Raw genomic sequence first — 15,589 nt, forward strand, 5'->3', positions numbered from 1 at the left:
AAGCTTAAGCATATGCAAAACAGAGAGACTAGAAAAGTGACCTACCACCAAGCTTCAAAACTCACCAATATTCTAGTGGTAATTTTAAAGCTAACACAGAACCTTTTACTAGAATGATCCCTAAGTGTTACGCATCAAAAGCCTACAACCCCAAATAGCAATTTCTGTATTCACCAATAACCCCAAAGATAGCTACTCTACGAAAGCATCAATAGTAAAGGAAAATAAACAGATTTCAATTTTAATTCTTAAGGAATATCCAACAGAATAATTATACCCACAAGGTGTTTCTATAGGTTATATTACCAGAATTTTTAATTCCTTAAAGACATGTTTTCTAATTCACTTATGTCTGCTGAGAAAGAATCACTGTGTTGTACAAACCCAAAGAAAGGCTCCATGGTCACCACAGTCAGCCTTCTAGGACTGTGTCTTGTTTCACAACCACTTCCCATTCCGAAGACTTCAGGGAAACCGAGGCAGTACAGATTTAGTTCATTTCTGACCTACTATAGCCCACCGTGTGCTGCCATTCCGAGAAGCTAAAGCAAAATCTCTACTTACTGGTACTGTAACATCATCATAAAAACTCCAAGCTAAAGCCCATCTCATTGTCCGACCTTGACAGAATTCGGTGTAGGTGACTTTAGGAACCTGAAACCAACAAACATGGCATCTCATTAAACTGAAGTAATCCTACCAATGTTCTGCATTGCTGCCTCATGCTAATTATTTCTTTGTTTTCCTTTTTATCAGTTAACATAACACTACTATCCCAAAACAGTTATGCATAGCTGTCTAATAATCAATTAATAAATTAATAAATTATCTTTCAACAAAGATGTGGGTTTTTATCCTCTCCCAAAATATTAGAATTTAGAGTTCTGGTTTGAAGGTCCAAATATTTAAAACATCCAAAATAACATAGCTCTTCAAAGAACCACTGGTAAATGGTTCAAGTGTTTTTTTTTTCCCCTTTTCTTTTCTGTTTGGAAAAAGAGCCACCAAAGCTTAGCTAGATAAAGCTGTGTAGTCGATCTTTTGTCTATCAAATTTTAGGGTGAAAATAAAACTACTTTGTGGCTGTTAGAATTTTAACAAAGAAAAAGTGTGACAGGGAAAATGTCTGAAAGAAACCAGAAATCAGAAATTTGGTTTCTATCACTGACCACACATTTGATCCCCTTTTCTGAAGTCACCTGGCTCAAGCTTACCTGTGCCCCAACAATATAAACTGGGAGAGGTGTCAGGGGGCAATATTAATTTGCCACCTGCTTTTCAAAAGAGAAGCAAGGGGCTGAATTCACGTGGACTGCACCATAAAGAGCAGCACACTTGAATGATTATCATTCTAATTCTAGTTACTAGGTATGTAACCTAGAACAAGCCCCTTTAACTTATGTAACCTTCAGTTTCTGCAATCATAAAAGAGTCAGATGTAGAAGAGTGGGAGGTAGAACCAGGTTTTTTGATTTCTAATACATCTCTGATATTGTACTCATTCTGTTTTCCCCCATCTTTTCTCTGTTATGATTGTCAAGTAGACCTTTTAAAAATAATTTATAAAAAACCTCTTTTACAAAAGTAAAAAATAAGAAAACCAAAAAACACATTTAGGGTTTTAAGGTATAAAGGAAATTCCCATACTGTAATTACCATCAAAAGTAGATATAACCCGGAATAATAACGACAAAGACTGACCCCTTGTATTCGAAGTTCTTCCTTCAGAGGAGCCAGGCTGCATTTCTTCCCCAGCATACAGCTATACCACCTAGGAAGAAAAAAATCAGAGAAGTAAAACATCGTTTATGTGGTTACATTTTTTAATTAAGCATTTTTTACACTAACAAAATGAGAAGAGCAAAAAATTTTGAGTTAAGTTATAAGTAACAATAACAAAAATTATATTTAGACAAAGAGCAAACCTAGCAAAGGAAAACAAAGGCACCTGGGTGGCTCAGTCAGTTAAGCATTTGCCTTTAGCTCAGGTCATGTCATGATCCTGGGATCCTGGGATCAAGTCCCATGTATTAGGAGGGCTCCCTGTTCAGTGGGGAGTTTGCTTCTCCCTCTGTCCTCCCCGCTGCTTGTGTTCTCTCTCACATAAATAAAAATCGTAAAAAAGTAAAAATTAAAAAAGGGAAAACAAACCCAAAGCAACTTAAAAAAACAAAAACCCACTAAGCCTCTCCAAGGATTCAGGACTGTACATGTTTGGAAAGAGAGTGAAAAAGAGAGAGCTCTCCGCTGTGACAGTCAGAATAAAGGCCTTTTAGCTCTAGGACAGAAATTATTTAATAAATAGCAGTAAAAACATGTATACCTAAAAGTACTACAATGTTGTATGTCAAATTATACCTCAACTAAAAGAAGTATAAACAATCCCCTATACCATCTTAATAAAAATTATAAAATCCAGGGGCACCTGAGTGGCTCAGTGGGTTGGGGCCTCTGCTTTCGGCTTGGGTCATGATCCCAGGGTCCTGGGATCAAGCCCCACGTCGGGCTTTCTGCTCAGCAGGGAGCCTGCTTCCTCCTCTCCCTCTGCCTGCCTCTCTGCCTACTTGTGATCTCTGTCAAATAAATAAATAAAATCTTTAAAAAACAAAATTATAAAATCTGACATGGACCTAATACTTTTGAGATGACCTCACTTGCAAAGGATTTAAGGATATATATTATTTCAAAGGAATATGAAATCAATTTCTTTTATTAGTAAACATAAATCTAGAAGTGGGAATGGGGAGAAGATGGGAATGAACTAGTTAAAAGGTAAAAGATGGAAGTGAACTAGTTAAAGGGAGTGTCTAGTCAAAAAGATATAGAATTTAGGGCTGCCTGGGTGGCTCAGGCATTGAGTAGCTGCCTTCAGCTCGGATCATGATCCCAGTATCCTGGGATCAAGCCTGGCATCTGGCTCCTTGTTCGGGGGGAGGCCTCCTTCTCCTTCTCCCGCTCCCCCTGCTTATGTTCCCTCTCTCACTATGTCTCTGTCAAATAAATAAAAAATCTTTAAAAAACAAACATAGAATTTAGTCTGTGAAAGATTAACTACTATGTTTTCTATCATAATTAACTAGGAAACTTACCAAATATATATAGCAATTGTTTTACACACACTGGACAATTGCAGGGAAGACCTGTAACCTCTGGGAGAGAAACCAGGTGAGTCCCATAACTGTCAGAGCATACTGCCTGAAGGAAATTTCTAAGGGGCAATGCCCCGAAAGGAATCTCAAACAGAGCCAAATAATCTTGAACTGGTGAGCGACAGACTGGATTTCAAAGGCCCAGGCAGAAAGGATTTGAAGGGCAAAACATAAGAGAGGAAGGACTTGCACAGAGAGGATGTGAGGGCGATCTGGCTGCGACATCTGTCACCCCATTGATCGCCAGGGTTGATTCGGCTGATCTGGCTGGCTAGGCGGGTGTCCCCTTCCTCCCTCACCGCTCCATGTGCGTCCCTCCCGAAGCTGCGCGCCCGGTCGAAGAGGACGACCTTCCCCGATAGAGGAGAGGACCGTTCTTCGGTCAAGGGTATACGAGTAGCTGCGCTCCCCTGCTAGAACCTCCAAACAAGCTCTCAGGACTTGCACAGAGAGAGAATTCTGGGCACCTGCAGAAAAATTTCCTGGAATTTTTCTTTTTTTAAGATTTTATTTATTCGACAGAGAGAGACATAGCAAGAGAGGGAACACAAGCAGTGGGATAGAGTGAGAAGCAGGCCTCCTGAGGAGCAGGGACCTGGATGCCGGGCTCAATCCCAGAACCCTGGGATCATGACCTGAGCGGAAGACAGACGCTTAACCTATGGAGCCACCCACTGCCCCTCCTTGGAATATTCTGCAGAATAAGGATTTGCACCTGTGAAGTGGAACTTCAGACGAGGGAAAGAATTCTCAGAGGAGCGCCTGATTGTCTTAGTCGGTTAAGTGTCCAACTCTAGATTTCTGCTCTTGTCAGGGTCCTGGAACCAAGCCCTGATATGGACTCCACACTCAATAGGGAGTCTGCCTAAGGATTCTCTCTCCCTCTCCCTGCTCCATCTCTAAAATAAATAAATATATCTTAAAAAAAAAAAACTTCCCAGAAAATAGTAAGCTGAACAACTGGAGTCCAGACATAACCAGACTACTCTGCAATTCTACTGGCCAGAGCAGAAAGCGCTTGTTAATAAAAGGGGCATCTATCTAGTGGAGTCCTAGAATGAGTCTAGAGGCTATTCTATATTTACCCTAACGAAGCTTAAAAGTAAAACTCAAAAGGATCAAAGATCACCAGTAACTTAAGTAAGCATCAAAATCTGACATTCTTTAAAAGGAACACAATGAAATACAATACCCCAAAATATAAGATTTGCAATGTCTAGCATCCAATAAAAAATGCCCAGATGTTTGTAAAAGAGGCAGGATAATGACCTGCAACCAGAATAAAAAAAAATCAATCATTAGAAACAGATCAAGAAATAAGAGATGGATGAAATGAGCAGATGATGGACATTAAAACAACTCTTAGAAATATGTTCCATAACAAAACACAGACATGGTGAGGAGCATGAGGGAAGATATAAAAACCAACCAAATGGAACTTCTAGACATGAAAGTTATGGTACCTAAAATGAAAAATTCACTGGATAGGATTAACAACATATTAGACTCTGCAAAAGAAAAGACCTGAAACTATTAAAAAAAAAAAAAAAAAAAAAAAAGCAACAGAAACTATACAAAATAGGGGGCACCTGGGTGGCTCAGTGGGTTAAGCCACTGCCTTTGGCTCAGGCCATGATCTCAGGGTCTTGGGATCGAGTCCTACATCAGGCTCTCTGCTCAGCAGGGAGCCTGCTTCCCTTCCTCTCTCTGCCTGCCTCTCTGCCTACTTGTGATCTCTGTCTGTCAAATAAATAAAAATAAAATTAAAAAAAAAAAAAAAAAAGAAACTATATAAAATAAAGCACACTGCAGGAAAAGATGATTGGCGGGGGGGGAACCACAGCCCATGTGACCTGTGGGACACTATAAAGCAACACACATTAAGTGGTATTTCAGAAAAGGGATATAATAATAATCAACTAAAAAAAGTAACAAGAGAATCATAGTTTCCTTAAACATTTAAATCTTACATAAAATGTTTAAAAGTATGATGACACCAGGAATGATGTCCACCCTCCACTTCTATTCAAAATTATACTAGAGATTCTAGTTGATACAATGAAGTGACAAAATGCATGTGGACTGACAAGAAAGAAAACAGTCTCTTTAAACAGAAGACATGATCATCTATGTAGAAAATTCTTTGAAATCTAGGGAAAAGCTACTAGAATAAATAAATTCAGAAAGGTTACAGAATAAAAGCTCAATATAAAATCAACTGTATTTCTGTAAACTAGAAATTAAAATTTAAAAATTCAATTTACAATAGCTTCAAAATATATGAACTACTTAGGAATAAAATTAACATAATATGTGCAATAAAACCATCAAACACTGCTGAAAGAATTCTAAGATCCAAATAAATGAAGAGCTACACCATGTTGGGATGTAAGATTTAATGTTGTTAAGCAATCAGTTCTTTCCAATTTGATCTATAAAATCAATAAAGTCCCAACCAAAATCCCAGTAGGCTTTTTCATAGAAACCAATTCTAAAAGTTATACAAAAATAAAAGATTTCAAATAGCCAAAACAATTTTTTCTTTTTTTTTTTCTTTTGATTTTATTTCTTTATTTGATAGAGAGAGAGAGAGAGAGCAAGCAAGCGAGCAGAAGTAGGCAGAGCAGCAGACAGAGGGTGAGGGAGAAGCAGATTTTGCTGATCAGGGAGCCTGATGCAGGGCTTGATCCCAGTACCCTAAGATCATGACCTGAGCCAAAGAAAGCTGCTTAATCAAATGAGCCACCCAGGCCAAAATAACTTTTTGAAAAAGAACAACAAAATCAGAGGACCTACACTACTGAATTCAAGATTTACTATAAAGCTCTGATATCAAGACAGTATGGTAATGACATAAATATAGACACAGATCAAGAGAATGGAATGTAGTCCAGAAATACTCACTTATATGATCAGCTGATTTTTTTTTAATTTTATTTTTTAAATTAAGATTATTTATTTATTTATTTGTCAGAGAGAGAGAGAGAGAGAGAGAGAGAGAACAGGCAGGCAGAAATGCAGGCAGAGGCAGAGAGAGAAGCAGGCTCCCTGCTGAGCAAGGAGCCCGTTGTGGGACTCGATCCCAGAATGCTGGGATCATGACCTGAGCAGCCGCTTAACCAACTGAGCCACCCATGCATCCCGAACAGCTGATTTTAAACCAAGGTACCCAAAGCTTACTTTCAAAAGACACTGTTATAAAAATAAAAAGGCAAACCACACTGGGAAGAAATACTTGCAAAACACATCTGATAAAGGGCTTGTATCCAGCATATATAAGGAACTCCTTAATAAACACATAGAAAGAGATATATAGGGAGACTTCTAGTTTCTAGTCCAACATATAAGAAGTTGGAAGTCACTATACTGTTTAAGTAAAAAGCCTAGCCATCTGAAAAGCTAGTAACTCTTCCTAGATCATTCACAGAAGCAACTCAAAGGGGAAAGAACTGCCTCTAAAATTAGAGAGACCAACAAGTGAATACAAAGAACCACAACTCCCTAGAGCAGAAATCTAAAAGCAAAACCACCCTGGGAATCACTGCTAAGCTAGGGAAACCCGAATTCTAACTGACAAATTGCTGGAGATTCAGCACTGACAAGTCGGAAGAATAAAAACCCGAGGAAGACCCCATCATTAGGACCCCACACTTCTGTGACTAGTACCTTCAGGAGCTTGACCAGGTTCTCACAATGAATATGGGAGAAAAGAAATCTCTGTGCTTCCAGCACGGAAAGGGAAAAAGGGGTAATTCTGAAATAGGTTAGAGCATCCTGTTCTTAACAAGGCCTGACCTCAACAGAAACTACTTAACCAGATCCTAGCCTCTTGGGGTATTATGAGAACCTAACTGACCTAGAAGAATGGCATCATTCAACTCGAGCCCACTCTAGCAATCCTGTCCCAACAAAGGAGGGGGAAGGAGGTATGTGTGGAGTTCACAATCCAGAGGCACAGGCTCACTAAAAGACCAAGACCTACTCAGAGGACATGTTTCCCTCTCCCCACACATCACCACCAGATTACAAAGGCCTATTTATATTTATAGCAGTTCTTTTACCCAGTATATTATGTCCTTCTATTAAGAAAAAAATTACAAAACATACTCAAAGGCAAAAAACACTCTGAAGACACAGAGCTAGCATCAGAACCATATATGGCAAGAATTCTGGAGTAATCAGACTAGGAATTTAAAACAATTATGATTAAGATGCTTAGGCCTGGGACACAGGAGTTGTTCAGTTGGTTAAGTGTCTGCCTTAGTCCCAGGGTCCTGGATTCAAGTCCTACATCAGGCTCGTTGCTCAGCAGGGAACCTGCTTCTCCCTCTGCCTGTCACATCGCCCTGCTTGTGTGTGAGCTCCCTCTCGGACAAATAAATAAAATCTTTTTTTTTTTTAAACATGCTAAAGGGCTCTAATGGATAAAACAGAAAGCATGCAAAAACAGATGGGCAATTTAAGCAGAGAGATGGAAATTCTAAAAAGAACCAAAAAGAAATGCTAGAGGTCAAAAACACTGTAACAGAAAGAAATACTGCCTTTGACGGGCTCATTCAGGAGACTGGACACAGCTGAACAAAGAATCTCTGAGACTGAGGATTATCTCAATAGAAACTGCCAAAAGTGAAATGCAAAGAAAAAAGGCATAGGAAAATAAAAAACAGCAACAAAAAAAACCGTAACAGAATATCCAGGAACTGTGGGACAACTACAAAATGTGTAAAATATGTGTGATTGGAATACCAAAAGGAAAAGAAAGGCACAGAAAAAATATTTGAAACAATAATGACTGAGAATTTCCCTCAAATTAATGTCAGATACCAAATCACAAATTCAGGAAACTAAGAGATCACTGAGAAGGCAAAATGCCAAAAAAAAATTATACCTAAGGCACATGATTTTCAAAATATGGAAAAATCAAACATAAACAATCCTGAAGGAGCCAGAGGGGGAAAGCTACATTATTTATAGAGGAACAAAGGAAAGAATTATATCAAATTTCTCTTAAGAAACCATGGGGCTCCAGGGTGGCTCAATCAGTTAAGCATCTGCCTTTGGCTCATATCATGATCCCAGGCTCCCGAGATCAAGTCCCACATCGGCTCCTTGTTCAGTGGGGAGTCTGCTTCTTCCGCTGCCTGCTGCTCCCCCTGCTTGTTCATTCTCTCTGACAAATAAATAAAATCTTAAAAAAAAAAAAAAAATGCAAGCAAGAATAGAGTGCAGTGGGGAGCCTGGGTGGCTCAGTGGGTTAAAGCCTCTGTCTTCAGCTCCGGTCATGATCCCAGGGTCCTGAGATTGAGCCCTGCATCGGGCTCTCTGCTCAGCAGAGAGCCTGCTTCCTCCTCTCTCTCTGCCTGCCTCTCTGCCTACTAGTAATCTCTGCTTGTCAAATAATAAATAAATAAATAATCTTAAAAAAAAAAAAAAAGAATAGAGTGCAGTGAAATGTTTAATATGTTAAGAGGAAAAAAATCCAACCAACCTAGAATTCTATACCCTGCAAAACTGACCTTCAAAAGCAAAGGCAAAATAAGACTTCCTCAAACAGAAATTGAAGTAATTTGCTGCCAGTTCCTTCTCTAGAGAACTTCTCTTGATATTTACAAGACCTTTCAAGAAGGAAAGTGGTATCGGGTCAGAAACTTAGACGTTTACCAAAAAAAGAAAGAAAAAAGAAAAGAAAGAAAAGAAAAACGAAATCTTGCCATTTCCAACAACATGGACGGAACTAGAGGGTATTATGTTAAGTGAAATAAGTCAATCAGGGGCGCCTGGGTGGCTCAGTGGATTAAGCCGCTGCCTTCGGCTCAGGTCATGATCTCAGGGTCCTGGGATCGAGTCCCGCATCGGGCTCTCTGCTCAGCAGGGACCCTGCTTCCCTCTATTTCCCTCTCTGCCTGCCTCTCCATCTGTTTGTGATCTCTCTCTGTCAAATAAATAAATAAATAAAATCTTAAAAAAAAAAAAAGAAAGAAAGAAAAAAGTCAATCAGAGAAAGATAATTATATGATCTCACTGATATGAGGAAATTTAAGAAACAAGACAAAGGATCGTAGGGGAAGGGAGGAAAAAACAAAACAAAACGAACCCATAGAGGGAGACAAACCGTAAGAGACTCTCAATCTCAGGAAACAAACTGAAGATCGTTGGAATGGAGTGGGGGGCAGAGGGATGGGGTGGCTGGGTGACAGTAGGGAGGGTATGTGCTATGGTGAGTGCTGTGAAATGTGTAAGACTGATGAATCACAGATCTGTATCCCTAAAACAAATAATACATTATATGTTAATTTTAAAAAATGAAGAACAAGGGAGAAGAAATAAGTGAACATAAAAAAAAATAAAATATAAACTTTATTTTTTCAAAAAAATATTTTAAAAATCTATTTACTTAAGTTATTTATTTACTTGAGAGAGCAAGAGAGCGAGCACACATGAGCATGAGGGAGAGGGGCAGGGGTAGAAGCAGACTCTCTGCTGAGTGGGGCTTGATCCCAGAATCTCAGGATCATGACCTGAGCTAAGGCAGACACTAAACTGGCTGGGCCACCCAGAACTCCCAAAACACTTTTTTTTTCATTATTTTTCAAAACTTTAAAAATTCTTAATTAATAGGTAATTGTTTGTTAAAGATAACAATACCAACAATGTATTTGATTATGTATGCTTATAAATATATATGTATAAATGAATGACAGCAAAGATATAAGAAACATGAATTTTTGTATTTATACCAGTTTTATCAAGATATAGCATATATAGTAAAATTCTCTAATTTTAAATATATAATTCAATGAGTTTTGACAAATGTGTACATTACCACTTCCACAATCAAGATAGAAAACATTTACAACACCCTATAAATTTTCCCAGTGCCCTGCAGCATTCTTTCCTCCCCCTACCCCAGCCTCTAGTGACCACTGGTCATTCTATCTTAATAGTTTTGCCTGTTCCAGACTTATATAAATGCACTCAAACAGAATATTTTTGTGTCTGGCTTTGTACTGTAAATACACTGGCAGTTTCATATGGTTCCAACTTAATACATTAAGTAACATAAATAAAAATCTCATTGTTTATACAAGTATGAGAAATACTAGTATATTGCTACAGAAATAGTTTGCACTAACCAATATTTTGTTTTCTTTGTTTGTGGATTCAAGCAGGTGACTCCCCCATTTTTGTTTAGTCACAAATAACTGTTTTATCTAAACTACTTTAAACAACCCTGGGTAATTTTACTTTGAGCATAATCAATTTCATTTGGTAGTTTTAAAATGCCTGGTACAAAAACAATACGCTCCCTTTAAGACCAGAGTATATTAACAGGGAAATCATTAACCAGGAATTCAAAGCCTTTGGCATATTAGGAACAAGGAAGAAAGAAGAAATTAAGAGCAATTAGTGTTCACACAGTAACAGTATAAAATACGTTAACACCTCTCCTTTAAAATCAGCATTCCTGGGACGCCTGGGTGGCTCAGTTGGTTAAGCAGCTGCCTTTGGCTCAGGTCATGATCCCAGTGTCCTGGGAACAAGTCCCACATCGGGCTCCTTGCTCGGCGGGGAGCCTGCTTCTCCCTCTGCCTCTGCTGCCACTCTGCCTGCCTGTGCGCGCTCTCTCTCTCTCTCTGGCAAATAAATAAATAAATAAATAAATCTTAAAAAATAAAAAAAGATAAAATAAATAAAATCAGCATTCCTGAACAGACTAGATCAGAATCACCAGAAACCAAGAAATAGCCCAAAACAGAGACAAAAGAAAGGTAGTATACATTTCCTCAGGAAATGAAAGAAAGTATTTATAAAAGTAAGTTTTCTAACAGTTAAATATGTCCTTGGTAGTTAATAATAACTTGGGAAAGTTCACGTTTCTTTTAACCCTTGTTGTAAGCTGAATACTGCATTGTGAGTCTTTTAAGATTTAATCTCATTAGTAACTTTTCTGCAGCATTTATATTTCTTACAGGAAAAGCAGAAGTAACAGGGTGTATTAAAATTGAGTTGACTTCACTTCCAAAAAATGCCTACCCATTAGGTCCAAGCAACTCTCAACAGACATCTTGTGACAACTAATCAAAATGCAAGTAGGAAAAAAATGAACAAAAGGAAGATCTAGTTACCCGGGAGACTCTGAACCCATTATACTATTTTAATGATGAAAGTAGCACTCTACTCATTACAGCATTTATTAATTCCTCTGAGACAGCAGCTTTCAAGAAAAATTATTTTGAAATAATTTCAAGTGTACAGAAGAGTTACAAGATTAGTACAAATGATTCCAGTATAGTCTTCACCCTGATTCTTCAATCAACAGTTTCCTCCATTTGTTTGCTCTAGTTGTTTTTTTTTTTTTTTTTTAAGATTTATTTGATAGAGAGAGCACAATCAGGAGAGCAGCAGGTGGTGGGGGTGCGGGGAGAGGGAGAAGCAGACTCCCTGCGGAGCAGAGTGCCCAATATGGGGCTCTCGATCCCAGGGCTCTGGGATCATGACCTGAGCCGAAGGCAGATGCTCAAGTGAGCGACCCAGGTGCCCCACTGTGTTTTTTTAAAACCATGTGAGACTTAGCTACAGACCTCATGCATGTCCCTTTCACCCTAAGTATTTTGGCATGTACATTTTAAAAACGACATTCTCCTTCAAAATCACAGAACAATTATGAAACAATTATGAAATCACAGAACATTTAACACTCACAGAGTACCATTTATTATCGAGAATACAGTCCATTTTCAAATTTCACCAATTACTCCAATAATGTCCTTCATGGCAATTTTCTCCCCTGATGCAAGATCCAATCTAAGATCCTGCATTTCATTTATGTGTCAAATCTCTTTAGTCTCCTTCAATCTGGAACAGTTCCTCACTAAGCCTTTTTTTTTTTTTTTTTAACTTCCATGACCTTTATATTTCTGAAGAAATATTTTACAAAACTCCTCCAAGTTCGTTTGTCTTTAAGCTTCCTCAGAGTTACGTTGAAGCTATACACGCTGGGCATAAAGAAGAGAGCACTACAGTGTCCTTCTGGGTGCTGTGGATCAGAAAATGATCACTTGCTTGAGGTGGGATCCTCCAGACTTCTCTACTGTAAAGTTACCCTATTTCTTTGTGATAATAAGTCATCTGTGGGGAGATACTCTGAAACTATTAACATCCTGGTCCTTCTCAAATTTTGCACTATTAATCTTTTAGTAATCAGTTATTATAATAATGATGGCAAAATGGTGATTTTTCTAACTTTATTAGTTTTTCTACATGTATTAGTTAGCATTCTATTGTAACAAAGAACTTTTCCTCTCTCCTCTTTGCTTATTTTATTTAAAGGCTTAAAACCCATTATTGCCATTATTTATTATGAAATCATATTGTCCCAGATTTGGCTGGAGCTGGCTCCTATATCCTTTTTTTTTTTATTTTTTTTTTTTTTTTTTTTTTTATTTTTTTTTTTTTTTATTTTTTTTTAAAGATTTTATTTATTTATTTGACAGAGAGAAATTACAAGTAAGCAGAGAGGCAGGCAGAGAGAGGAGGAAGCAGGCTCCCTGCTGAGCAGAGAGCCCGATGCGGGACTCGATCCCAGGACCCTGAGATCATGACCTGAGCCGAAGGCAGCGGCTCAACCCACTGAGCCACCCAGGCGCCCATATCCTTTTTTTTTTTTAAAGATTATTTATTTATTTGATAGACAAAGATCACAAGTAGGCAGAGAGTCAGGCAGGGAGAGAGAGAGAAGGGAAAGCAGGCTCCCTGCTAAGGAGAGAGCTTGATGCAGGGTTCGATCCCAAGACCCTGAGATCATGACCTGAGCTGAAGGCAGAGGCTTTAGCCCACTGAGCCACCCAGGCGCCCCCTATATCCTTTTGATGTCATATTTTGAGCACTTGCTTATCCTTTGGTCTTGTAAGACATTCCAGGCTCTTAAGCTTATCCGTATCCAGCACTGGAATCACCCATTTCTCCAAAGGGCCTAGTTCTTTTTAGTGGGGATTGGTTATTTTATTTTATTTTATTTTTTTATTATTATTTTTTTTAGATTTTACTTATTTATTTGACAGACAGATCACAAGTAGGCAGAGAGGCCGGCAGAGAGAGATGGGGGTGGGGGGCGGGGGGCGCAGGCTCCCGGCTGAGCAGAGAGCCCAATGCTGGGCTCAATCCCAGTACCCTGGGATCGTGACCTGAGCCAAATTTAACCCATTGAGCCACCAAGGCGACCTGTTATTTTAGTTTTTAAAAAGACTATGTATTTATTTGAGAGAGAGAGAGAGAGCGCGTACATGTTTGTGCATGTGGGCATGAGCAGTGGGGAGGGGCAAAGAGAGAAGCAGGCTCCCCACTGAGCAAAGAGCCCGATGTAGGGCTGATCCTAGGACCCTGAGATCATGACCTGAGCTGAAGGCAGACATTTAACCAACTGAGCCAAGCACACGCCCCAGGATTGGTTATTTTAAAACACCAAACTTTAAACTGAAGTGTAATATAGAAAAATAAATAAAAGCAGAGCTTTGCAATTTAAGTGGCTATGAGCACAGTTCAAAAACTTCTCTAGTTGTAGAACTTAACATTTTGCTGCCTCTACCAATTTATCAGAATAAATACCCCTAGACATGTAGCAGAGCAGCCCTAATGTCCACCCAATCTCAAAATTGAGTATTTAAACTACCATAAATTACAAATCTGTGCAGCTAAAAAAAATAGTTTATTCCATGTTTTTCTTTTAATATTTTTATTTATTTGTCAGAAAGAGAGAATGAGAGTATGAGCACAAGCAGGGAGAGCAGCAGGCAAAGGGAGAAGCAGGCTCCCTGCTGAGCAAGGGGCCTATGGGGCTCAATCCCAGGAACTGGGATCATGACTTGACTCAAAAGCAGATGCTGAATGACTGAGCCACCATGGCATGCCTCTATCTTTGTCTTAAAAAGCAGTTTTAATTATTCACACATTTTTACAAGAAACACTGTAAGAAGATTCTTCAAGGTAGTGGGGCCAGCACTTTTCATTCTTTGGCATTCCTTTGTATTTAAAAATTTTTAAACATTTTATTTATATATTTGAGGAAGTGCATGAGCGTGGGAATGGGCAGAGGGATAGGGAGAAGCAGACTCCCGACCGAGCATGAAGCCCAGCACAGGGCTTGATGTGGGGTTGATGCCAGGATGCTGAGACCATGACCTGAGTCAAAGGTAGACACTTAACCAACTGAGCCACACAGGAGCCCCTGGGTATTCTTTTTTGTAATTGCTTGATGAACTAAAAACACATGCCCTTTTTATGGTAACAACTCTCTTTTGACCATTTAAAGCAGAACTAACCAGTGACTACCTACTATAGGTGGATATGCCATAAAAACTGATACAGATAACATGAGCAACCAGATTCAACCTTTTCTCCCTAAGACCTCAGAGCAGTCACCAATCAATGATGCTCTGCCACTTCAAACTTGAAAGGGAATTAAACTATGATACCTAAATTAAGGTGATGAAAAGTACATAACCTAATTACTTAAAAAAATAAATAAAGGAGCCCCTTATCCTTCAAGCTACTTATTCTTCATCATCCTACTTTAGTAGGAAGGAAACAATCAAAACCACCATCTGCCTCCTGTGCACCTCACAATTAAGAAATACTCTTTTAGGGGCACTTGGGTGGCTTAGTGGGTTAAAGCCTCTGCCTTCAGCTCAGATCATGATCCTGGGTCCTGGGACCGAGCCCCGCATTAGGCTCTCTGCTCAGCGGGGAGCCTGCTTCCTCCTCTCTCCCGGCCTGCCTCTCTGCCTACTTATGATCTCTGTCAAATAAATAAATAAATAAAAATCTTTTAAAGAAAAAGAAAGAAATACTCTTTTAGGTTTAAATTGAGAAAAAAGCTCTTCTACCTGGAGAAGAGACTCATATACTATCTATTCCCCAATACATTTCTACCTTCTTTATCTGTGTAGTGAGCTGGTTCACTGGAGCAATGCATTTCTTTCTAATGACAACCAAAAAACACTTTTATTGATTTGCAACCCTGGGTTGGTCCCAATCAACGATGAAACCAGGGGCGCCTGGGTGGCTCAGTGGGTTAAAGCCTCTGCCTTCAGCTCAGGTCATGATCCCAGGACCCTGGGATCGAGCCCCGCATCAGGCTCTCTGCTCAGCAGGGAGCCTGCTTCCTCCTCTCTCTCTGCCTACTTGTGATCTCTGTCTGTCAAAAAATAATAAAAAAAATTAAAAAAAAAAAAAGTTTAAAAAAAAGATGAAACCAGAGGTCAAAGACAGCCATCCACAACAATAGACTCATTAGATTTATCTGTGGCAGTTTAGTAACAAATGAGACAATGAAAAAAAGAATATAATGCCCAATAATAAGGAATTACTTAATTATGGACTGTTGCCAAGCTGTTTAAAATTACCACATACCATTAACCACAAGGAAACAAAGGAATTAAAAA

At 38.9% G+C, this 15,589-nt stretch overlaps 1 protein-coding gene across 1 annotated transcript in view; it reads right to left on the bottom strand.

Moving 5' to 3' along the window:
* Window positions 1-15,589, bottom strand: part of METTL16 (methyltransferase 16, RNA N6-adenosine) — a 75,989-nt gene that overhangs the window by 13,346 nt on the left and 47,054 nt on the right. Inside the window, exons 7-8 of the mRNA XM_059147904.1 lie at window positions 1,702-1,771; window positions 565-654 (exon numbers count right to left, since the gene is read on the bottom strand). Of these exons, the coding sequence (XP_059003887.1) occupies window positions 565-654; window positions 1,702-1,771 (160 nt within the window). The remainder of the gene's footprint in view (window positions 1-564; window positions 655-1,701; window positions 1,772-15,589) is intronic.

The sequence above is a fragment of the Mustela lutreola genome, chromosome 15 (genome assembly GCF_030435805.1).
Source record: "Mustela lutreola isolate mMusLut2 chromosome 15, mMusLut2.pri, whole genome shotgun sequence".
NCBI classification, from domain to species: domain Eukaryota; kingdom Metazoa; phylum Chordata; class Mammalia; order Carnivora; family Mustelidae; genus Mustela; species Mustela lutreola.